Below are 24468 nucleotides of genomic sequence, written 5' to 3'. Positions count from 1 at the left end.
TTTAAAGGAGGTATTTGGATGAATTGAAAAACAACATATTTTTTCCCATTCCAGTGTTTTCCAAGAGATTTGCGTTAGCATCTCTGGGATGTTATTAGACTATGTTGTGGTTGCCAAATCGTTCTCATTTTACACTGGAAAAAAATTCTGAAACACAGGGGAATGATTCTGTGGAGTCTATGCTCCTTTTAAACTCACTTTTCGTGGTTTACAGACCACCTGTATCCGCTGTGTAGCTGGAGTCTGTGGGAGACTCCTGGGGATGCTGTATTTGGAATTCTTCTGGAATGGAGCTGGTTGGGAACATTTGCATACTGCAGTGGTGCTTCCAAAACAGGAAACTGGCTCCCGGGACTTAGTTTATTTATAATCTAAGAAAGTATTGACGGAGCATCCCGACAGTGTGAATGGGTGGAGACCACCAACCCGTGGAACCAGTCACAGGGATGTCTTTCGGGAGATCTTGGGGGTGTGGGGGTGGAAACCTTGCCCACTGTCCGCTCAGCGATGTGCAGTGGTCCTCTTCCTCGCGTTCTGATTTCGCTCTTGCGGCTTTTCTTTTCACCTCTCCGCTCTCTGCCTCCGTGCCCTTCCCCCTCACTTAAGAGGATCGCTCTGCCGACCAGAGTTAAGTGTCTGCACAGTAAGTCCTTTTTGTCTTCTATCTTTTAATTACATGTTGCCTTGCTCTGAGAAAAGCGCTGGGCCAGGGGAGGACCGCTGCGTCCTCTCCCGCCCGTCCTGCTTCCCCGACTGGCGTTCTGCCTGCAGGGACGCAGCGCCCAGTGAGCTGGGTGGACAGGGAGGGAGCCCAGGCTTCCCCTCCCGGGCGCTGGCTTCTGTCACCCGCCTGTCCACTCCCGCCTGTCCGCCCACCTGTCCAGCGTGCGTTGGAGAGCTGTTCCCAGCGCAGACCACAGTTACGTAGGTCACTGTTTTGGCCACTTTTTCCTCCCTGTAGGACTTTAAGATGATTCCTCCATTAGCTACTTATATCTGTTAGACTCCAAAGAGACAAATAGAAATAAGTTTTGGAAATATGTGAGACATTAGAGCTATAACTTAGAATAATTATTTTTGCTTCCTGTATGTGTATTTGTTTATACTTGAGCCTCCTTGGGATCTTTTTTCCCCCGAGAACCAGGGAAATACATTTTTTTCCTGTCTCCTGTTTAAAAATCTCAATTATTTGCTTCAACTTTCAGATAACCTCCCAAGTTGTACCTTTTTTGTTGTCATCTACATTTTGTTTTACTAATTGTTTTAGTTGCACAAAGGCATGGCATGGTGTGTGATTGGGAGCATGCTCCGTGTGTGTGATGGAGCCAGGGCAGGCAGTGTTTCCATCTCCCTGAACAGCCTTGAGGATGTTGGATGAGCTCACGGCTGCACGGATTTAGGGGATTTGTCGGGATGTGTCGCGTATCTGGTCAAATCCGGGTGGTGGATGTCCCTACCTCCTCACTGTGGCTAGTGTCGGGAGCCTTCAAGCTCCCAAATGTGCTGGTTCTTGTGGAGGACAGCCAGACGTGTCCCTCTGCACCTGCCACAGCCTCCCCTGCTCCCTCCTGCTCTCCACCCTCTGGAAATCACCATCTGCTTCCCACATTGCACCCTCAGTCCCTTGGAGGCTGTGGTTGGGGGTGAGGGCTCAGCCTTGCTCCCACGGCCTGGGGTACAGGTGAGGTAGCCTAGAATGCAGCAGTCAGGTGTCCTGAAGTCACAGTGGCTACCCCTGCCCTGGAGTGAGGGTGGTGCGGTGGGAACTTCCCTGTCCAGAAAGGGTAGCAGATTGTGTGGCTCAGAGTAAGTGGGGCCTACCAAACCATGAGCTGTAGGATCAGTTTCCCAGAGAAACAAACCAATAGGTTCTATAGTTTAAGGAACTGCCTCACACAATGGTGGGTCCTGCAAATCTGAAATATGCAGGGCAGGTGGCAGGCTGGCGGTGGGACTCCAGTGTTGAGACAAAATTTCTTCTCTAGATAAACCTTCTGTGTTCCCACTTAAATTCTTCAGCTGATTGGCTCAGGCCCACCCACATGATCCAGGGTAATTTCCTCAATGTCAGGAGTGTTAGCTTCATGGATAAAATACCTCCTGAGTAACACTGAGACTTGTGTTCGGTTGAATCACTGGGCACTGTGGCCAAATTGACACAGAACACTGGCCATCGTGGTCATTAGTCGAGAAGCAACAGGCAGGCTCCAGGTAGCGTGACTTCCCAGCAGCCAGGCAAGGGCACTCATCCCTCTGGGCCACCCCCACATTCACCGATGGAGTGGCCGAGTCCCTGTCACCCAGCAAGCCTGTGGCCATAGTTCTTCCAACGAACGTCCTTTGCTCCAAGGGTAATTGTGCATAGTAGCAGGTTTAAACAGACTTTGGCCATGGTTCAGAACGAGGACCGAATGTCCTCTCTCCACGCTGGGTGCCCTTCGTGGCTGACAGCCGAGCCTCTGGTCCACCGTGCCTGGCATCACCCCACGCCCAGCGTCCCTCTCTGTTGGTGCAGTTGTTCCGGAATCCTGCCCAGGCCCATGACTGGGTGGAGGGCCTGGGGGAGCTTCCGTCCGCCAGGCAGCTGTCCGGTGCTCCTCCCCAGGGCTCCAAACGTGGCCTTGCTCCAGCTGCCACTCCTTGGTGTGGGCGCTCATCATCCATCCCTGACGTAGCAGCACAGGCCAGGCCCAGGGATGCAGGCTTCGTAGGCAGAGGCCCCTGGGCCCGTTAGCCAGCGAGCAGCTTCAGCCTGTCCTCCACGCTCGTGCTGTGAACGAGGGTCACCCTCCCTCCCGATGGGCCGTAGGTAGCCATTGTGGCATTGCAAGTCTTGGCGCGTCCCCTTGAGGACTGTCTTCTCTGCTAGAAGCCTGTATTGTCCCCACAGAATCCGAGGGGTCAGGTTAGGGGAGCACCTGTGAGTCCCACAGTCCTCTGCAGAGAGCGTGCCCGAGGGCACATGTGACGCTGCACAGGGACATGACAGAAGGCAGAGCTGCTGCACAGGCCCCACCAGAGGCCCCTCCACATGGTGTGCAGTACCCACCACTAACACCCATCAGTAGAAACTCCAGCCAGCAGCACGCGTAAGACAAGGACCCTGTGATCCAGTCTGACGTGCAGGTTGGTCCTGGCACTGCATTCAGGGTCCAAGGCAAGGTGGACCAGAGGCTCGGCTGTCAGCCATGAAGGGCACCCAGCATGGAGACAGGGCATTCGGCCCTCATTCTGAACCTGCTACTGTGCACAATTACCCTTGGGCAATGCAGCTGCCCTCAGCAGGTGGCTGCCCACCCGGAGGGGAGAACAGCCCCTTCACAGTGCGTTAAAGACCCTGTATCTGTCCCCAGGTTCTGGCTTCCCTTGAACCCCTGGGGACCAGCGCTTGTCCCTTTGGAGCCAGGCACCTATGCCCTGCAGGTGGGCCACTGTGCCTTCTGTCCCCAGAGCCCTGTGTCTGCACAGCCCAGGGACAGAGGATGTGACACAGCAGAAGAGTAGCCAGAGGGAAGCGAAGGCCTTGCCTGAGCTGCTCTCTCTGGCTGATGCTGGCTGATGGCCATGTCCCAGGGCTGAGACTGCTGCCCTGTCGCCACCACTCTGCTGCCCCTCTTCTACTTGGCCACCAGGGCTCCAGGGCCCAGCAGGAGGCTGTGCTGGGTGTCTGGACTCCGTCTCAGGCCAGATGCTCTTCGGCCTCTCTGGCTGTGTTAGTTTTCTAGGCCAGGACAGAGTGTCACACACTCAGTAGTTCAGACAACAGGGGTCCCTGTCTCTCCTTCTGGAGGCCAGAAATCCCAGAGTGAAGCATCAGCAGGGCTGGCTCCCCCTGAGGCCCAGGGGAGAGCCTGGGCCGGCCTCTCCTGGCTACTGGGGTTTGCCGATACTCTTGGGCCTTCCTTGGCTTGTGGAAACATCACCAGCCTCTGTCCCCCGCATCTTCATGCGTCTTCCCTCTGTGTCCATCTTTGTGTCCAGGTTTCTCTGTTTTGAGGATGCCAGGCATATGGGATCAGTTCCACCTGATGACCTCACTTTAACTTGATTGCTTCTGTAAAGGTGCTTTCTCCAAAAAAGGGCTCCGTTTCCGAGGTCCTTGGGGTCAGCGTGCCACGTGGACTTTGGAAGGACACAGTTAAGGCCCTGCACACACCTCAGGCCCTGGCTCTAGCCTGCAGGCCAAATTTCAGTGCAGGGACAGTTAGGCAGTGGGCTTTAGGACTGGCCCTCTCAGGACACACCCTCCCACAGGACACAGGTTGACACAGGATACAGACTGGTTTGTTCCCTTCCCCAGAATTCCATTGCCCCCCCCCACCGCTCAGACTCCCCTGCCCTGCCTCTACTCCAAATGTGGGGGCCCATGCATTCATGCTTTGCTTCGGGGACTTCCAGGTTAACCCAGAAACAGCCCCTGTAGGACAGAAGGACCCCCAGCCTGAGGTAACCTCAGGATGCAGAGCCCCCTGTAGCTGGGGTCCCCTGCCTAGGAGCCCACTGTGCCCAGCACATGCCGTTTGATACCCAGGGGATTCTGCTCCCCAGACACACCCAGAGCTGGGTCCCGCTGGAGGAGGTCATTGGCCGTCCTGATGCCCTCGAGGGTCTTTCACGACCCGTGGCATTTTCTGGGGATGTGTGTCGCACAGATCTGCTGCCATTTACACATCCTGCTGCCCTCCCTGTGCTTCAGGGTCAGGAGCGGGCAGCGGGGAGGTCCTACCTGATTCTTGTGTTCTTGCTTGAGAGCATTTCAGGCTAGTCACAGTCTTAGTAAAAAAGAATAGCAAAGTTTAGTGAAGGGATCAGAAAAGGGGACACTCTCAAGGGAGAAAGTGGATCTCTCAGAGAGGATGGTGTGCCCCTCCTGCCCTCCAGTTTTGTTTTGGGTCCTGGGAAGTTTCCAGAGAGTCCCGCCCAGGTCCACCTCTCTGACTGATAGCAGGATGACATCAGACTTCCAAGTCCCCACCGCACAAGGTAAAGGGCCAGGGCAGCTCGGAGTCACTGGGTCCATGCTGACCACTTCTAATTGGAACCTGTTCTTGCGGAGTTTACGGCTGGAGTCTTTATCTCCCCGAGTTCTGGAATCGGGTCTGTGTCAGGGTCACAGCCACCTGCCTTCCGCCCAGGGTAACCTGTGCCCTTCTTATGGGCATGGGGGCCTGCATTTCTCCTGCGGATGACAGGTGGCTTGCTGAGGAATGCAGCAGAGCCTTTGACTTAAGCCTGGCAGGGCTGCAGGTAAATTGCTTTTTAAAAGAAAGCATTTGGGGATCAACAGGGTGGGCCCGTTGGCAGAACTGTCCCCCATGTTCCCACCACTCATCTCTCTTCCCTAACACCTTCCTATTCTTTCCAGCACTCCTAAAACCCATGGGCTCCCAACTTCAAACACCTGTAAAAACATGCCACAGTGGTTCTTCAGAATAGTCGTATTCACAGAGCAATGTTCTTAGGACGGTGTTTTCTGGCAGCTTTGGCCAGGTTACATTCAGCCCACTCCTGGGGCACTCCAGCTTCTTTTCCAGGACAGGGAAGCTCAGCCCCAAAGCCAGCCCCAGAGTGGCTTCTTAGTCACTGCTAGTTGACACCAAGGTCTCCCTGGCCTCAGTGGCCCTCATGTGGGCCTGGTCCATTCATAGGAGTGGACAGCCTGATCCTCTCCTTCAGTAACCTGGTGGCTACTGGCACACATCACAGTGACTGTGTCTGTGAGACTCCAAACTGAAGCTGAGTCTCCTCACCTCGGAATCAGGTTGGTCATCTTCTGGTCACTGACACCTCTGCAAGAGGTGATGAATCTCTCGGGCTTGAAATGCAGGACTTGCTGGGCCCTGCCTGCTAGGGGCTCAACCGCATTATGGAAAGCAGCTGAGCCGCTGTCTGCACCTGACCTCAGGGAACCATTGCTGTTGATGTGGCTACGGAGGCTACCATGGTATCTCCCACCTGAGACCCTGTGCAGGAAGTCAAGCCATACAAACTGAGCCTTGCGCATGCTGGGCAAGTGTTCTACCACTGAGCTACACCCCCACCCCCAAACTGAGGTTCTGTAGATTAAAAAGATCAACTAACAGTTTTCATATGGCTTAGTCATATAAGCTGCGTATACAAATACACACACACACACATGTTTTATATCATAATCATACATGTTAAAACATAAATGTATATATTATTTGTATATAGTTGTATATACACAGTTGGATCAGGAACTACATAAAAATTAGTTAAAAAAAAAACTTATCCCCAAAAGAACAAATATTTGAGTTTCCTGAGAAAGTAAGTACCACTGTTCTCAGGGTCCCTAATCTGGTCTTTTGTGGGTGACCATCCTTCCTGGGGTACACAGCACTGTGCTGCTCTTTACCCCTTCCTGGTGCTGGGGAGGGGCAGAGGGCCCTTGTGGCCAGGTGACAAGAACCTGCTGCATTTGGCTTGGCTGTGGACGCCTCCCCGTGGTCTAGCGCATGGCTTCCACTGTCAGGTCCTTTTCCCTCCATCTTTTTTGGTTTTTTAGTTGGACCTTTATTTATATGTAGTGCTGAGAGTCTAACCTGGTGCCTCCCACGTGCCAGGCAAGCGCTGCTGCCCCGGGCACAGCCCCTTTTCCTTCCCTCTGAAAGCGGCTGTGCCAGGGCCAGGTCCGTGCCTCCCAGCCAGCAGCAGGGGCTCTGTGGACCAGGTGGGCCCTTCCTCAGAGGCGCCCAGCGTCTTCTCTCTCACTTTCAACTGGTCCTTGGAGTCTGCCACAGCCCCTGATGGCCCTGTGCTTCCCTCTTACAGGAGGAGTTTTAAGGAGGGGTGCCAAGCTGTTTTTCCGCCGACGGCACCCACAGAAAGACCCCAGCATGAGCCAGTCACACAATGACCTCGTGTTCCTGCAGCAGCATGAGGGTGCCCGGAAGAAGGGGGCGACCCTCACTCAGCTGCTAAACAAGAAGCTGCTGTCCAAGCACCGGGGCAAGAGCGCCTGGAATGGGGCCCCCGTGGAGCCCTGCACGTAGGCTGCCTGCCTCTTTCCCGGTGGTGCCCTCACCAGGACGGAGCAGGAGTGCCGGCCGCTGCCACATGCCCACTCCTCCAGCTTGGCTTTTCTGGCAATTCGGTCTTTTGAAGGGGAAGAACAATCTGTGTCTCCAGCCAGAGGCTTCCCCCAAAGAGAACTGACAAAGCCCAATTTGCCACCAGAATCCTGGTGGGACCTGCAGCCCCCACCTAAGCATCGAGGTAACAGTTAGGAGACGAGCTCATTGCAAGAGAAACACCATGCTCAGGGGGTCCTGGGAGGGACCGCTGGGGATTTGATCTGACCCAAGCAGCCCTCTAGCAGGGCGTGTGTGGGGCCCATGCCTGGGCCATGTCATGGGGAGGTGTGCCCTCTGGGCTGTCACTGTGAACAGAATGGATGGGTCACCTCTCCTAATTTGCTGCTTAGATAAAAGAGTACACCTGGCCCGGAGGGCAGGGCGGTGGAACATGGGCAGAATTTTTGATAAAGAAATTATGATAGGAATTGATGAAATGCTTTGACAAATATAGGGAGGCCTTTGCCTTTGCTGTTAGCCATAGAACTTGAAACCTTATGCAAACACTAAGTATGTCCTATGCATATTATACTGAACCTTTCCCCACGGCCACTCCGAGCCTACTTGCCAGCGGAAATAATGGAAGTGCTGACGTGGTTCTCCCATCTTCCTCTGCCACGTCAGAAGCTCCGGATGCCGGGGAGCAGTCCACATGCAGATTTCCTCGCCGTCTGGTGCACTTACTAGACCAGGGCGAGGCGAGCCTGACCCAGGAAGTTGGGAGCAATAAGTGACACCTCATAGAACATGGTAACCCCCACACGCGCACGTGCGCGGGTGCACGCGGACACGGTTTTTGCCAAATATTGCCTACAGCCAAAACAAAGTACTTGCAGGGCACTAGAAGAAATTATTTTGTATCTCAGGTGTCCGTCTTAGGAATGGGAATTGAATAACAAACAGCCAAACCTGGAGATTGATTTCATGGGCTCTTCAGATTTCTGCTGTGAATGGTGCTCCTGGCCACATTTTGGGGTGTCCTTGTTTTGGTTCCAGTGGGAAGAATGATAAGATTGGCACCTACTTTTAAAACCCCTGTGTACCTAGCAAACAGCTCCCCTCATCAGTACGCCTGTGACTTGGGTAATTCACAGACGTTTCTCCAACTCTTGAATGTGTAATGCCAGCAGACATGCTTGTTAAAGAGTGATTGTCCCTGAGGTGGCACGTTTTGACCCTTTAATGAGACTGCTGTTCTTGTAGTAAGATGGAGAAGGCTGGTGTACCCTGACCTCCAGCAGATGGGCAAGTGGATGTGCACCTTCCCACAGCCCGTTAACCCTTCACAGTGTGTTTCAGGGGAATAGAGCCATCCAGGAGCAAGGCCCTTGGTGAGAGTCAAAACTGAAGGACTTTTTTTCTTTCCTGTTTTTGAGGGAGAGATTCAAAAACTACACTGGGAATTTCACTTTCAAATGCACAAGTGACTTTAAAATGACTTTTTAACCATGCTTTTTTAAAAAGATTGCATTTGAAGGTTAACCATTGTAAAGTTCCAAAGTATATAAATAGCAAGTTAGTCCCCAAAGTTAGTAATTGCCACTAGCTTTGGGGGATGGGAGGGGCCACCTCAATGGTTTGTTTTAGTTGAAGTATTACTGTCCTTTGTCTTGCAATGGGCAGGACCTGTGACATCTGAGTATCCAATCTAAGAGGGTGTTATGTGTCCGAATCCCAGAATCCCATCAGAAATGTTTGTATAGGTTGGGCATCCCTTACCTGAAATTCTTACGCCAAAATTGTTGCAGAGTGCTTTTGGATTTTGAACTTGTGAACAGACTTTACCAATCAAATATCCCTAATCTAGAAATCCAAAATCTGAAATGCCTGGAAATTCAAAGCGCTTTGAGCTCCTTGATGCTTTAAAAGTTCCAGATTTGGGATTTTGGGGTTAGGGATGCTCAACCTATACAATATTAAAAAAAAATTTTTTTTTGGTCTGTTTGAAATTCAGGTAGGCTCAATTAAAAAAAAAATAGAAGAAATGCTTTCACCATCCCATTCCCAGGTCCCCCCATGAACGTTCTGTTGCTGTTCAACACCCAGGTCTGGGGCTCACTTCCTGGGGGTGCACCCTCGCCATCTCTGAGTGGCCTGAGTCATAGAGGAAACTGCTTCTGGGGTGCAGGGGGCATCCTGAGGAACAGGGTGCAATACTGTGAAATTCCCTCCCATGCTGTTTTATCTAGGTCTGCTTTTTTTTTTTTTAACAGTGTGAGGTATTTATGTTAAAGTGAATGTCTTAAAGGTGATTAAGATCCTACACTGAATGCTGACCACACTTACATGTCAATCTCCTTTATTCCCAGTTGAGGATTTATTTTTTTTTTGTCTTGATGTAATTTCTGCAGAGTGGCATTTTATAAGTACCAAGTGCTAACCGATTGTGCCACCCAGACTCCCAGAGTGGCATTTTAAAGGTGATTCCTCATGAACACTCATGCCAATGTGGGTCTGCCTGTCTTGAGCAGGTGCTCCTGTGGGTTTGAATGAGCAGCCCTGTCCTTCCTCTGCTTGAGGATGAGCCTGCGTCTGTTGTGGAGGAATGCAGTGCACCTGTGTGTGTGTGTGTGTGTGTGTGTGTGTGTGTGTGTGTGTGAGTGAAAGTAGCAATAACAAAGTAGGGGTCTCTTTGTTCCAGCTGAAACCTGCTGTGACAAAGAGGATTAGACAGAGCACTTTATCAATCTAGTTTCAAATTTAAGTTCACAACCAGCCCTTGGTCCTCACCATGGGTACTTGGCCAGGTGCTGCCAGCCAATGACAAATTAGGTGCCCGTCTGGACTTTTGCTTTGGTCTTACTGGCCACATCTACAGAGAGTTGCAATTTTTCTTGAGCAGAAAAGGAAAGATTAATTACATTGCTGTCACCCAAAGTGGGTGTTTTCTGGGTAATAAACTTAAGGTTCTTGGCCTTGAACCCACAGACTACAAGTTGATGGACATTGGAAGTCAAAACACGTGTCTCTTTGAGACAGAAACAGGCCTGGGCACTGAGCCTCACGTCAGCCCCTCTCTCCACGGCCCCCAACTGGCCCAGAAGTGATTACCAAAGCAAAGCCTCACCCTGCACTACAAGCTCAGGTTATCTTTGGCTCACAGTCCCCTGCACTCCTGTCCCCCGTGCTGGAGGCACTGGACACTCGTCCACCCCCCGGCTCACCCGGGTCAGCGATGCTCCATCACCCCTTGGCTGGCAGTCTGGTCTTCTCCTCCACGCCACGTCAAGCTGCATTTTAAAAAGAGAAGAAAGTTCTCCCGGGTGGAAAGGTCTGGCGTGGTTCTGAGCGCGGTGGCCGATGCCATGGTGATGGCTGTATTCCTTGGAAGCACTTTAAAAACAGGTGCCAGTCTCGTGAGCCCGTGCCCTTGGCTCCGGGCAATTTCCTCTGAAGATCGTGTGGCTAGGACATGAATGACCTTTGAAAGAAATAAATGTGCACATGCAACACCATACGCTCAGCTGTCTGTGTTTTGTGGAGCCCTGTGCTGTCTCAAGAGTCCGTGACCACCTCCAAGGGTCTCTCAATTGCGGCCTTTCTCGGTTCCTGCATGTGACTAACCACCAGGCCAGCTGACCCAAGAGGAGGCAGCCACTGCCCTGTGTCTTCATCCTTAATTCTTGGCAAAGGACTTTCCTCTTTCTGATAGGATTTTGAAGCCACTGAGCATTTGTCTAGGCTTTGGGCTAAAATAACTTACCACAGAAAGCATTTCCAGTGCCCTTTTGGGCCATGGTACACCATGGGCTCCGCAGGCCAGGGGCCCTGGTGGAGCCTGGCACATCGGGGCAGGGAAGCCCTGGGCTGGGGTGCAGCTTTGGGAGCAAAGCAGGAGGATCAAGGCATCTCGAGGGTATGCCTCAGGCTGTTGTCCTCTGCGGTGGCTGCCACAGGCCCTATGTTGACCTGGAAAGATCCAAGGCGCATGGCCACCTGGAGCTGAAGGCAGGACATGTCCGTCTGTCCTTGGACTCCTGCTTACAATAGGTAGGTGCAGGGGGCAGGTGCCTTCTCAGCCACGGGTGCCAGGGTGTCTGCTTGCGTGGGGCTGGTGACAATTCTGTGGTGGGGCAATGGGGCCTGGCATGGTCGGAGACATGTCCTGCACCACCCTGCAGGCCCCCAGCCCTCTACAGCCATCATTCTACCATCTCCCCCAGTCTGTCCCCTCTGTAGGCCTAAACACCCCAGCATTTGCAGAGCAGGAGCCCTGAGGAGAGTGCGGAGTCCCCTCGGGGAAGTATGGGAACCCCTTGGGAGAGTGCACGAGGCCCTGGCCCCCACCGCCCTTCCTCTCAGCTGTCCCTTCCCGCCTGCTTGTCTGCTAGGCATGTGTGGCTGGCTGCGGTCACTTGCCCTTCAGGTGTGGATTGGTCACTCAGGATCAAAGACTGAGGCTCGGCGTCCCATTGGAAAACTCGTTCCCAGGGGAAGAAGGCCTGGGCCTCAGAGGATCCTGAGCGCCCAGCTGCCTCCAGACTGCAGCTTACTGCAGCTGGCGCCCTCAGTGCCTGGGTTGGGACTTGGGGAGTTCCAGGGGTCTGAGCGTTGTCTGCCCCGTGGGCCAGCTTTGTGCCCACTGTCCAGGAGGCTGCATGGAGCTGCCAGAAGCCAGATGTCCTAATATGTCTGCTTTCCAACCTCACCTGCGGGTCACTGCCAGGTAAACGCCTTCTGCCAGTCCATCTACACTGCCCAGAGCAATCCGTCGCAACCACCCCGGGGCATTCCAGAATACACGCCCGTGTCCCCAGCAGTCACCCCTCACTGTTCTAGTCTGACCAGGATCAAGCTCTGCCTTCTCATGAAGTGTGTCAGCCACCAAGGATCCCCAGGGCACTGGCCTGCTGTGCTCAGTCCCCTCTCCTTGGGCTTCGTGCCATGCCGGCTCATCTTTTCCATTTGCTCACTAGTAAGAATGGCAGTTCCTGTGTTCCCTGGGCTTAGCATAGCCAGTGCCCCCTTGTGGAGACGGATGTCCACTGAGCTCCCAGACTCAGAAGCTTGGCATCCCCCCATCCTTCCCTGCTCACCAGCACCCAGTGTCCCAGGTGGAGCTGGATGACAGAGGAGACCTTGACAACATGTTGCTTTGACCTCAGGTACCGCAGGCCATGGGGTGCCATGCACCTGTCAGTGAGTACTTGATAATAAAACACAAGATGGATGGCACAGCACAGTGACTTCCCTGAATGGAGAGTACCAAGGCCAGACCCTCCCACCCAGGGGCAACCCAGAAGCATCTGCTGTCACTGTGACCACAGCCCACCCCACGCCCAGCCACCATTTTCACAGTGGAAATGCCAGTTAACACCTGCATGTGACAGGTATTCAGATCTAGTGGCTCTATGCCCATGTATCTATACTGATGTCATCAATATGCCAATTCAAAGTTGGATGTGTAGGCATACAGGGTGACCAGCTGATACTCATCACCGCTTCAGCATGGCACTGTGATAAGTCCACGGGATACAGGGGTTTATGTCCTAGCTGGGTAGTGAGCACAGCTACTAAAGAAAAGTAAAAGAAAGATTCAAGGCCACAAGAGTAGCTAATACTAATTGAACACCTTACTATATGCCAAGAATTTTTTTAGAGTGCTTTATATGTGGTAACTTACAGACTCTTTCAAATTACTCTGTGCATCCTGATCTACCTTGGCCTTACAGACCAGGAAGCTGAGGCACAGTGTTAAGTCACTTGCCCAAGCTCACGTTGTTGAAAGGTGGCAGCCTCAGTTAGAGCCGAGGCTGTATGGTGGAAGAAGCCAGGCCCACAGCCTCCACCACCCAACTCTGCCCGCACCAGCTCAAGTGTGAGAGGAAAGTCAGTGGCCTTACCTGGTCTGTCTGCACGACAGCGCTGCCGGATTGGGTGAGAGTAGCACAGGGTGCACACAGTAGGAATTCACTTATTGTGGATTAGACTCCCCTCTATCTGCATAAAAATTAGCCAGACTTAAAAAAAAAAAAAAAAGCTAGTGGTAGACGGAGAGGGGACTAGGGGTGTCTATGATGCTGGCACTGAAGGAGTTTTGCGTCCAGATGAACAGGAAAACCAGAGCAGGTGAGGTGTGGGAGTTGGGAGAGCGTGGCTCTGGGCAGGCCACCACCAGGGCAGGGAGCCATGTCCTCAGAGAACACATCCCTTAGGGACAGTGTTCCTAGGCTGATGGTAATGGAAGCACTTGTTTCTAAAGAATTCTCAACTCATTTTTTAAAAATTCAGACCTACTTGCCACTCACCCACCTCTCACCCAGTTTCACCCATTGGCTACGCCTGCCCTGCCATCTCCCTGTGTCCATCACACATCCACTTGTCCTTCACTGTGTATCAGGTTGTGTGGGGGTGCGCTGTGACGTGTCACCCTCGGCCCTTCAGCAGGCTCTGAGAACAAAGGCACCCTACTGTCACACACTCAGGATCACCCTGGGAAATTCAACCCTGTGTGGTACTGTCACTCAGCACCACAGAGAGCATCTGAAGTTCTTACCCACAAGAACACCCTTTATAGTGAGTCGGTTTTCCTTTTTTTTTTTTTGCCCATGATTCAAAGATTTGTTGTGTCAGGGTTCATAATGAAACTGGACACTTTTTTTCTAACTTTGGAATTAAGGACATACATTTATTTGCCTTAGAATTTATTATTTCTAACCTTTAGTGAAGAAATATCCTGAACACACAGAATTTTCTTGGCAACACAGTGACTGTTGTGAGTGTAAATTGAACGCCAGCTGTATTGTGGGCATTGACATGAGAAATGGCCGGAGACTGAGGTGTGTCATAGACAGCCTTTTTGTTACCGTGACCCAAAGACCTGACAAGAACAGTGTGGAGAAGGAAAAGGTCATGTAGGCTGTTTCAGGGGGTTAGTACATCCTCAGGCAACCCCACAGCTCCAGGCCTGAGGTGAGGCAGAACTTCCTGGCTGAGGGTGTGGTAGAGGAGGGCAGCTCAGGATAGGTAACTAGAGCAGGTAAGCAGGTAACAGGTAAGCAGAACGAGACCTCCACTCACTAGGGACAAACTATAAACCCCAAAGTCACAACCCAGGGACCCACCTCCTCCAGCCACATTCCACCTGCCTACAATCCATCAGTAGATCAATCCACTGACAAGGTTACACCTCTGATAATCTACTCGTCTTACCCCTGAAATGCTTGCATTGTCACACACATGAGCTTCTGGGAGGCACTTCATATTTAAACCATAACTTTCTATCCTTGGCCCCCAAAAGCTCATACCCAATTCACAATGCAAAATATACTTGGTCCATTTCCAGGAGTCCCCATGGTCTCAACAGTTCTACCACTGCCCCAAAGTCCAAGTCTAATATCTCATCCAAGACTTAAGATAAATTCATGGATGTTGTCCCCTGTAAAGGTCAAAAGCAAGTCACATATACCCAATATGTAATGGCCCAGAGTAAACATTCCCATTCCACAAGGGAAAAACAGGGACGAGACCAAAGCAAGACTGAAACCCTGGGGGGCAAGCAAGTCCTGTAGCTTCATGTCCAGCACCTGGGCACTTGGCAGGGTGATGGTTTCTCTGGGCTGTGGGCTGCGGCCCCCACAGCCTCTCTGCTGCTTGTCTCTGCCCGTACCTGCAGCTTTCCTCAGTGATGTCCTATGTTACTGGCACCTTTGGGGTCTCCACTGAGGCTTCTGGCTTCCTTCTCACCTCTTCATGTATTGGCCTCTCAGGGGCGTCCCACAGGGACTCTGACCCTGCTGCACTTTGCCAGGCCTCCAGGCTTTCCTTTGCAATCTTGGTGGAAGCCTTCACGACCCCCAAACTCCAGCATCCTTCATTCCTGCAGCACCAGCACGACGTGATGGATGCCAAGGTCTGCCGCCATCTTGAGCTACTAGGAGCTAAGCCTGCTGGGACCACGGATGCAGCATCCTCTGCATGCCTGGGTGGCCGAGCATGGTAAAAACAAACCCCAAAACTTACTAGCACCCCCTCAGCCCCTTTGGTCTCTTCTCAAAAAAATGTCTTCTTTTACACCCTGGAGAGAGAGAGGTGTGGTCTTACCAATTCCTGAGACGCCCTCAAGCCATCTTTCCTATTATTTCTTTAGTGGTTCTAATTTCTTTAACAGCCACACATTCCTTAAACCCAGTTTTGCTCACATTTTTCTGCCCAGAAGGTTTTCAAATCTTTCTGCTCTGCTTTCTGCTCCTGGTTATCATGGTAAGCTTGGCTAAAATCCACCAGCAATATTCATGCACTGTGTGAATGCTGCGCTACCTCTAAATTCCCTCCACAGACCAATCACTACATCCCCTTTAAATTCAGCCTCCCAGTCTCAGGACACGGGCAAGATGTAGATACCTTCTTTGCCAGAATGTGATATGAATGGTCTCCAGTCCAACTTCGACCCCATCCTCTCCTCTGAAACCTCAGTGCCACTGTGTTCAGGTCTCCTGAACTCACGGCAGTCAAGCTCTGCTTACAACATTCCACAGCTTCTCTAAACTTTTCAAACACCCCTCCCCCCATGCCACACAAACCAGCTCCAAAAGCTTCTGAGCCCCATGGTCGCATCAGTCACAGCCATGTCCCACTCCTCAGTAACGATTTCTATTTTAGTTAGCTCTTTCATTGCTGTGACAAAAACAACACAGAGGACAGGTTTATTTTGGCTCATGATTTCGGAAGCTCAGTCTTTGACCACCTGACTCTGCAGCTCTGGGCCTAAGGTGAGGTGGGGCGTCATGGCAGAAAAAGGCAGTTCAGGACCTGAAAACCAGGAAGTAGAGGGCTCTGCTCAACAGGGACAAAACAGCAACCCCCAAGGCACACCCCAGTGACAACTTTCCTCTAGCCACACTCTACCTGCCTATGGTTATCACCCAGTTAACCCTTATCAGCAGAGTTACACAATCTCTTGTAATCTAATCATCTCACCTCTGATTGTCACACATGGGTTTTGGGGGGACACCTCATATCTAAACCACAAGGTCTTTGTTACTCTCAGTCCTTCACTCTTGCTATGACCTGCCACTTTCTGTCAGTACCTATTTATAGTGTGCAGAGACCCAGAGAACTGGCCACCTGAGCGATAGCCAGAAGGGGTGCACAGGGGGTGCTGTGGTGTATGTCAGCTATAGGTGTGTGGAGGGGGCTGGAGAGCATTTGGGCAAAGACCTGGATGAAGGGATGGCGGTGGGAAACCTGGGAGAAGGAAGGCTGACAGGAGGCGGGGTCTGAGCAGGAAGAGGGGAGGGTGGGCAGCTGAGTGTTCTGGAAAGGTGAGGGAAGCTCTGGGTCAGCTTCCTGTACTGCAACTGGGAAGCCACTGTAGATGTTGGGGCAGGGAGCCCCTGAACATCTTTCCTCTCTGCTACATGACCTGGCACCCCATGGGCTGCCCAGGAGCACCCAACACTTCCCTTTGAATGGCACTTAATTATGACTGATCTTACACAGGTGCCCCTCTGCATAGTGCATCTCTGCAGGGTGAGCTACATGTGGAATTGGTGGGCCAAAGGCATCTGGAATCTCTACGGGTATGTACATTTACCTTCCCCCTAGCACAGGACCGCAGTGTTCCTCTAGAATCCCTCCAAAGTAATGCTATGAATCTTTTATTTTTTTTTTTTTTTTGCTAATCTAATAAAAATCCTCTCACTGGAATCCTGTTTGTTCTCTTATTTCAGATACGAGAATTAAATGTCTTCTCATGTGTGTAAGAGACACTGTGTTCTCTTTTTGTGAGTGACTCCTAGGACTTCACATACACGGGAAAGGAGCTCTTTGTGGTCCCAGTTCAAATAAATCTCCCCAGTTCCTCCTCCTCCTCCTCTCACGGGAAGTCTTGGCAGGCAGGAATGGGAGATAGTGTGCCCCTCTGAACGGGGGACGCCAGGACTAGATCAAGAGAGCCAAGTCCCTTCTATTTCCAGTGTTTTGTCATCACACACTTTTTATTTTAGAGCAGGCCTCATGAATGCCGGCCAGGCCCTTTAGCACTGACACACATCCCCAGTCCTTGTAACTTTAAGGCAGGGCGTTGTTGACTGGCGCAGGCCTGCCTGTGCCTGGCCTGTGCCTCCTGATCTGAGTCTGGGGATTACTAGCACAGGGTACTGCACACACACTCCATGGCCGGGTGCTTCCACGTCCCAAGCTTTTCACTTGGGCTGCTCCAAGGCAGCCGCTGGAGTGAAGCCCCTGGGAGGATTCTGACTCCTGGCACTGCGGCTGCTAGGCCTGTGACTTCACCAAGTCCTTATAAACCAAACAAAACGCCAGCCCAGAATGCCAACACCGGCTACACTCAGAAATCAGGACAATCTGGCAACCCCAGACCTGATCTGCAGAAAACTCGACCCCCTCCATGTCACCACCACCTTCCACCCTCGGAAACACAGTACCTAGCAGCTGTAGGGAGAAAAGGGACCAGTGGGGCTGGACCTTGCCAGGCGGCAGAGCGCCCTCTACCCCAAGCTGGTGGCGTCCAAGCCTCCCGCTCTGGTCCTGCCCTTCCAGTCTGTCCTGAACACGGCCGCCACCCACTCCTCCAGGTGCCCCGTCCATGCTGCCTGCTCCCCCAGCTCCTGGGTCCACGCTGTGCGTCACTCGTTCCCCCAGCCCTCTATCCACACCTCTCCCCCACACTCCCCCAACCCCTAAGCACACTGCCCGCTCCACCGGGTCCCGTCGATGCCGCCCGCCACAGGCTCCCCGACTCCTAGTCCATGCCCCCCCCCCCCGTTCCCCAACACCCCGTCCACGCACTGCCGCCCACTCCGCGACACCCCCTGCCCGCTCACCTACACCCCATCCGCTCACCGCCGCCGGCTCCCCGACACCCCATCCACGCTGCCCGCTCCCCGACACCCCGTCCACCCCGACACCCCGTCCACCCGGTCCGCTCCAGCCCCTCCATGCACCCTCGCCCGCTCCCGACACCCCGTCCAGTCACCGCCGCCCGCTCCCAGGGCATCCACACACCCGTGCCCGCTCCCTCACACCCCGTGTCCACGCAGCCGGCTCCCCGACACCCCGTCCGCTCCCCGGCCCTCCACGCACCTCGCCCGCTCCCAGACACCCTGTCCACTCACCGCTACCCGCTCCCGGACACCTCATCTGCTCCCCGGCCCTCCACGCACCTGGCCCACTCCCAGACACTCCGTCCACTCACTGCCACCCGCTCCCCGACACCCCGTCTGCTCCCAGCCTTCCAGGCACCTCGCCAGCTCCCCGACACCCCGTCCACTCACCGCCGCCCGCTCCCCGACAGGCCGTCCACTCCGCCCGCTCCCCGACACCCCTCCGCTCCCCGGACCCTCCACGCACCCTCGCCCGTTCCCCGACACCCCGTGGGCTCCCCGGCCCTCCACGCACCTCGCCAGCTCCCCGACACCGGTCCACTCACCGCCGCCCACTCCCCGACAGGCCGTCCACTCCGCCCGCTCCCCGACACCCCTCCGCTCCCCGGACCCTCCACGCACCCTCGCCCGTTCCCCGACACCCCGTCCGCTCCCCAGCCCTCCACGCACCTCGCCCGCTCCCCGACACCCCGTCCACTCACCGCCGCCGGCTCCCCGACAGGCCGTCCACTCCGCCCGCTCCCCGACACCCCTCCGCTCCCCGGACCCTCCACGCACCCTCGCCCGTTCCCCGACACCCCGTGGGCTCCCCGGCCCTCCACGCACCTCGCCCGCTCCCCGACACCCCGTCCACTCACCGCCGCCGGCTCCCCGACAGACCGTCCACTCCGCCCGCTCCCCGACACCCCTCCGCTCCCCGGCCCTCCACGCACCTCGCCCACTCCCCGACACCCCGTCCACGCCGCCCGCCCCGCCCCGCCCGCGCCGGGCCGCGCACTACAACTCCCACGATGCCGTGCCGCCGCCCCCCGGCTTCCGGTGCTGCGCAGTTTCCGGAGCGGATCGCAACCCGGAGTCCGGATCCGATCCTGCTCTGCACATTCCAAAGGCAGGTAAAGCCCCGGGCCCGGCCCGCCGCCCGCCCCGGCGCGTGCCCCCGGCCCGGCCCGCGCCGCCCGCCCGCCGCCGCCCGCCGCCCGCCCGCCCTGCCGCGCCCGCCCGCCCCGGTCCAGCCGCCATGCCGACTGTTCTTTGTTACATTCGCCGGTCGCGGGCGCCGTGGGCGATCGGAGTCAAAACCCGGCTGGATTTCCGGAGCCGCTCCGGGATCGCCCAGCGCGCCCGCCCGCCGCCGCCCGCCGGGTCCCGCCGCCGCGGGCGCTCCGGGCCGTCCGCGCCCGCCGCCCAGTACCGGGCCCGCGCCGCGCCCGCCGCCCACGGCCCGGCCCGCACCCTCCGCGCCGCCCGCCCGCCCGCGCCCACGCACGCGCCCCGCGCCCCCGGCCGCCCGCTCCCGCTGCGGGGCCGGCCCGGTGCCCACCGCCCTCCGCGCCGCCCTGGCGGGCCCGCTGCCCCCGCGCAGCCCAGTGTGGGCGCCAGGCCCCGGCCACGCAAAACGGCCCCCGCCGGCCCAGCGCGGGGTTTCCGCGCCCTCCGCCCCGCGTGGCCTCCCTGACGTCGCTTCCCGAGTCCTCGGGAGAGGCCCCGGGCCCTAGCCCCTAGTGGGAGTAGAAAAGCGGAGGGCTGGCGGTGGCCTCCCCAGGGCCCCTTGACCTTACTTGGGTGAACCCTTTGGTGCCAGAGGGAAGGGCGTGAAAGCGGCGACAGGTGCCCAGGGCAGAAGTGGACCGGTGGGGCGAGGGCCACGTGTGGCCTCCTGTGTTTTTGAGCACACAGACCTGATCACTACTCCCTGGAGGCCAGTGCCATGCACCAAGCCTGGGTGTAGCCCATGAGAGCTATTTTCACACATGCTCAGAAATTGCCACCCCTCTCCCCGGCCAAAGGTGGTTTAAAATGGCAGGAACCAGTGTGCCATCCAGAAGTAGGAGGACCAGTGCCTCCACTAGTGGTCCACCAGTGCCAGCATTTGCAGAAGCCACACCTAATGCCGAGTGTGGGGACCCTACTGGGGCCTGAGGCATTTTGAGGGTGAAGAGTGTGGGAGCACCTGGCTGCACAGACCTCCTGAGGGCACAGGACAGTTCTCCCCAGGTAGCGCTGGGGTGAACACTGGCCTGAGTGACACCCACGTACACACCAAGCCTGGCCTTTTCCACCTCATTTTTATAGCTCCTCTCCACTTCCCTGGGTTTCCTTGAAATCACACCCTTACAGTGAATCCTTAAGAAATAGGACTGTTAGTCTGGATTTGAAAAGGGAAAAATACAAAATTTTCTCATTTCTTATATCTATGATTACTACTTTTGCAGCAAAGTTACCAAGAAAGAACATATAAATATGTTTAGTTTTGAAGACAGATGTAACAGTTATTTCTCCAGAAGACAAAACTTTAGAAAGCAACCATAGTTGCAAGGCTAATAGCTTATCTTAGAATAATTATATTTGAAAAGGAACTCTGTCCACTGAGGATGTGGCTCTGATATTTTTTTCATTGTTATTGGTGCAGAAGGCCTCGAAAGAAAAATCATACTTTACAGACTTGAGGGAGATTTGGAACAGCTTCTGTGATTGTGAGCAGTGACTTAAGTGCTTCTCAGGCTCAGTTTCTCGTTTGCAAAGCCTGGCTCACTCTGGCTGGCTCACCGTGGTGTTCAGGTGCACAGATTAGGTGATTTGGCCAACTGTTCACTCGGTAAATCTCTACAGAAGGACACTTTCATGTGCCCAACACTGAGTAAGAGAAAGCCTGGGGGACCCCAGTTCAGGCAGGTAGGGGAGGCAGTGTAGACAAGAAGCAATAGGAATCCTGGGTAAGACAGTGGTGAGGGCATGAAGAAGAAAGGACAGGGGAGGGGCTGCCAGGCGGGCAGGATGGTGCACCCAGGGAGCTGGGCCAGAAAGGTCACCTGAGGAGGGGCGTTTGAACGGAGACCAGTGCTCTGAGGCAGCCTCTTGGAGATCAGAAGGAATTCATCCCAGACACATGCCTGACAATTGCAGAGGCCTTGGGGTGGGAATAAGCTTTGGGCCTCAAGGATGGAGAGACCAGTGTGGTGAAGAGGAGGGGAGGCAGCAGGACCGCATTTTTATTCTGAGCACCACAGGTTCCCCTGGGGGCTTTGAGCAGGGCTGGAGCAGGGTCTGTGTTCTTAGATGACCCTATGGCTGCTGAGTGGGTGTGACAGGAATCCAGGCCCAACAGGACTTCATTCAAACAGGTGTCCACAGAGGGGAGCCAGGTGGGGACTGAGCTGTCCATGGGTGGGGCAGGCCCTGCCCCGGTGAGATGTGTACAGTGGGTCATGGCACAGTGGCTCACTGAGGTGCAGAGTACTGCTGGGCCCTCAGGGGTGGGTGGTAAGGGGACCTCAGGGCCCCAGCAGCCAGGCCACCTTCAGCTGTCCCTGTGGGTGGGACCCCAGTTCAGGCAGGTAGGGGAGGCAGTGTAGACAAGAAGCAATAGGAATCCTGGGTAAGACAGTGGTGAGGGCTGCCGGGTGGGCAGGGATGATGCACAGGGCTAGGTGCCATGGGCCTGTCCTCCAGGGACTCCTACTGAGGAAGGACCCCTCCTGTTGCAGAGCAGGAGACTCATGGTGAGGGCTGGGGCATGGGCCCTTGGTCCAGCTATGTGGCGGGGACAGACCCTCAGTGGCTTGCAGGGTCCTGCAGGCTGACTGCAGCTATGTGCTTGGCACTGTTGGGGGCAGCCCAAGGCCTGTGTGCAGACCTTCCACTCCGTCTCACCTGTTCCCAGGCCACAGATGCTCGTGTGCTGGGGAGGAGAGCTGCAGAGGGGAACGTTTGTCCACCCGGGACTGGTGGGAAGAATGCCCGTCCACCTGCTTAAGCACAGCTTGCTGTGAGGTCGTGATATTTGTTTGGTGCTGCGGGCAACACAGCGACGGCCGGAAGCAGCCAGCCAGCCTGCGGTCCTGTAGAATCAAGGCCAGTGTCCTGACACACTGTGTGTTGCAGAAAGTTGCAGTGAGGCATCAGTAGAGGAGACTCAAGCACAGCGTGTGGCACTGGGCTTGAGTTCTGCAGTGGCGGAAGCAGGAATGGATGGAGCAGAAGTGTGGTCAGCTTCCTGTGGCCACAGAAGGGTTTGTTCACATGTGCTGTAGATAGCAGGCCATCCCAGCGTAGGTGCAGATATCAGTAGATTTACAAGAGTGACAACGGTTTTATTTTAGAAAGTCAAGTTATGTCCCTTGTAGCTCTCGAAACTTGGTATGAACAGGGCAAGCTGTCAGCTGAATGCAGGAAAGAGCAAGACCCTGGTGGAGAGAGGTGAAGAGATTCCCACACATCGTAGCAGGCATCAGGCTGCCACAGAGAGGGCCTGGGAAGGAGCAAGGGCTGTGCCAGGCACTGGCTTTGGTCAGAACTAGAGGGAGGGAGGACCAAGGAGCCGGCCTGGGTTGTCCCACTGTGGAGGCTTGGGATGCTGGATGGAGGGGCGGCCAGTAAAGGGGCCAAGGAAGAAGCGTCCAGCCAGAGGGAAAGTGACCAGGAGACTGTAGCTCAAGAAGGATGTCCAGGGGGGCCGGGGCCTCCCTGCCTGGAGTCACTGGAGGAGGGACCGACAGGGGCAGGGGTCTGGTGTAGCCAGAGGCAGCCCGCTCACATGCCAAAGGAGGGGTGAAGTGGGCCAGTCCTCTAGGAGGACTTCAGCAGTAGAAGGGACAGAGAAACGGAGATTCGCGTGGGGAAGGGACCTGCAGGCACACAGTGTGTGCTAGTGCTGGGCTCTGAGTATCTTGGGTGCTGTAGGGAGAGGTGTGGTGTGTCGTGTGGCAGTCGTAGCCAAGAGGGCTTTGGGCAGGAGGGGCATTTGGGTTGGGCGTTAAGAACTGAATAGGAGTTTGACAGATGGAGGGCAGTTTCTGCCTTAGCCTGTTTTCTGCTGCTATCCCAGAATACAACCGACTAAGTAAATTATAAAGAAAAGAAATTAAACCTTAGAGCTCTAGAGGCTGGAAGCTCAAGATCATGGTGCTGGCGTCCGTCCGCTGAGGCCTCCATGAGGCCTCCTCCGTCCATGTGAAATGGTAGGGTGCACGCCTTTCTCTCCCTCTTGCATGGTGAGAGTGTGTGAGAGAGAACCTGCTTTTGCAGTCTGTCAGGCGTTGCATCCTGGGTGTCCCAGGTCTGTGGGGTGGATGAGCTCTGGTGGCCCTCGGCTTCCTGTTGCCACAAACCCGAGTGGAGGTGGATTCTCAGAGGCCCTGCTCCTCTCTGCCTGGTGTACGCTGTCTGTCCTGGCTCTGCTTGGCCTGTTGGCGGTGCAGCAGTCTGGGCTTCAGGTCACATGTCACTTTCCCCAAGCATCGGAAACCTCCACCTCGGCCGAATGACACGGCTCAGGTGCAACAGCGCTGTCAGCCACTGACTTGCCCAGCGGGACCATTTGGGTTCTTGCTCCCACCACTCTGGGGAGGAAGGACACCTGCACCAAGGCCCTGCCTTTGAGAAGGGTGTGCACAGGTATTGTAACTCAGGTCTTTGCTCTTTGTAAGTGTAAATGTGTGAATTCGTGATCTCGTGGGTTTAATGGACTCATTAGTTATGCTGCTCGTGCCTGTAGAGTGAGCAAAACCTGCTACTCCAGCACTGTTGGGCAGCAAGCCCGCCGCAGCCCCGCCGACCAGGCTGCTCAATGCAGACCTGGTGGGTTGGGTGCTGACCCAGGTGAGGGTCCACTCTGCCTCTGTCCATGTGGAGATGGTAGGGCGTGCGCCTTTCTCTCCTCTTGGCCCAGAAATTCCTCTTAAAGAACCAGAAGTGAAAATGAGAACGCAGACGTCCTTTTGGGGGAAGCCAAGAGGTTCAGAAAGAGAACAGAGAAGAAATTCTAGAAGAAATAGTGACAGAAACCTCAGGGCTCGGGACACTGTGTCAGGCGGAGAGGGCTGCCCCAAGGCTGCCCAGCGTGACACTGAGGCCGACCTTCCAGGGTACTGTGGTGGAGTGGCACCTGGGGCCTCTGCCAGCCGCAAAGAGATCAGACTGGTGGTTGTGGGGACATCCAGAAGACGGACCTCCAGGTCCCTGTCAGCCAGGGAAGCTCCAGGGAGAATGTCCCCAGATCCAGGGAGTGGACCCAGGAAAGGAGATAGTGGGCAGGAACAGGCCCACAGCTAGGAAGCTGCGGAGGATGTGGGAAGGCGGCCCTGCTGCCCCTGCTCCACAGCATCTGCAGGGCCTCTGCACACAGGCACAGCGTCCAGACCCACCCAGGCCCGCCGGCCGGCCGGCACAGGACACAGGGCCCGCAGGAGACAGCTAAGCACACCCAGTACTGCGGCTTCCCTGTGCAGCAGAGCGTCATCGCACACGCACACAAGGCAGCAAGCAGAACTATGCACCAGAACCAAGCCAGCCCAAAACAAGCAGCGGAC

At 55.1% G+C, this 24468-nt stretch overlaps 2 protein-coding genes across 7 annotated transcripts in view; both read left to right on the top strand.

The window, feature by feature from the left end:
• C2CD2 (C2 calcium dependent domain containing 2) overlaps positions 1 to 15031 on the top strand; it is a 56132-nt gene extending 41101 nt beyond the window's left edge. For 3 of the 4 annotated variants that reach the window (XM_081302392.1, XM_081302390.1, XM_081302391.1), the window contains exon 14: positions 6793 to 15031. In XM_081302392.1, the coding sequence (XP_081158518.1) occupies positions 6793 to 7013 (221 nt within the window). In that variant the 3' untranslated portion in view covers positions 7014 to 15031. Of the gene's footprint in view, positions 1 to 606; positions 644 to 6792 lie in introns of all 4 variants that reach the window. The other variant, XM_081302393.1, reaches the window with a different exon arrangement.
• Positions 15032 to 18948: 3917 nt separating this feature from the next.
• The window catches only part of PRDM15 (PR/SET domain 15), a 48763-nt gene continuing 43243 nt past the window's right edge, over positions 18949 to 24468 (top strand). For 2 of the 3 annotated variants that reach the window (XM_081302388.1, XM_081302389.1), the window contains exon 1: positions 18949 to 19049. The gene's annotated coding sequence lies outside the window, so the exon portion shown is untranslated. Of the gene's footprint in view, positions 19054 to 24468 lie in introns of all 3 variants that reach the window. The other variant, XM_081302385.1, reaches the window with a different exon arrangement.

The sequence above is a fragment of the Spermophilus citellus genome (assembly GCF_964194105.1).
Source record: "Spermophilus citellus genome assembly, chromosome: 7".
NCBI lineage: Eukaryota > Metazoa > Chordata > Mammalia > Rodentia > Sciuridae > Spermophilus > Spermophilus citellus.
Note: the sequence above shows the minus strand (reverse complement) of the source record. Positions and strands in the feature narration are given on the sequence as shown.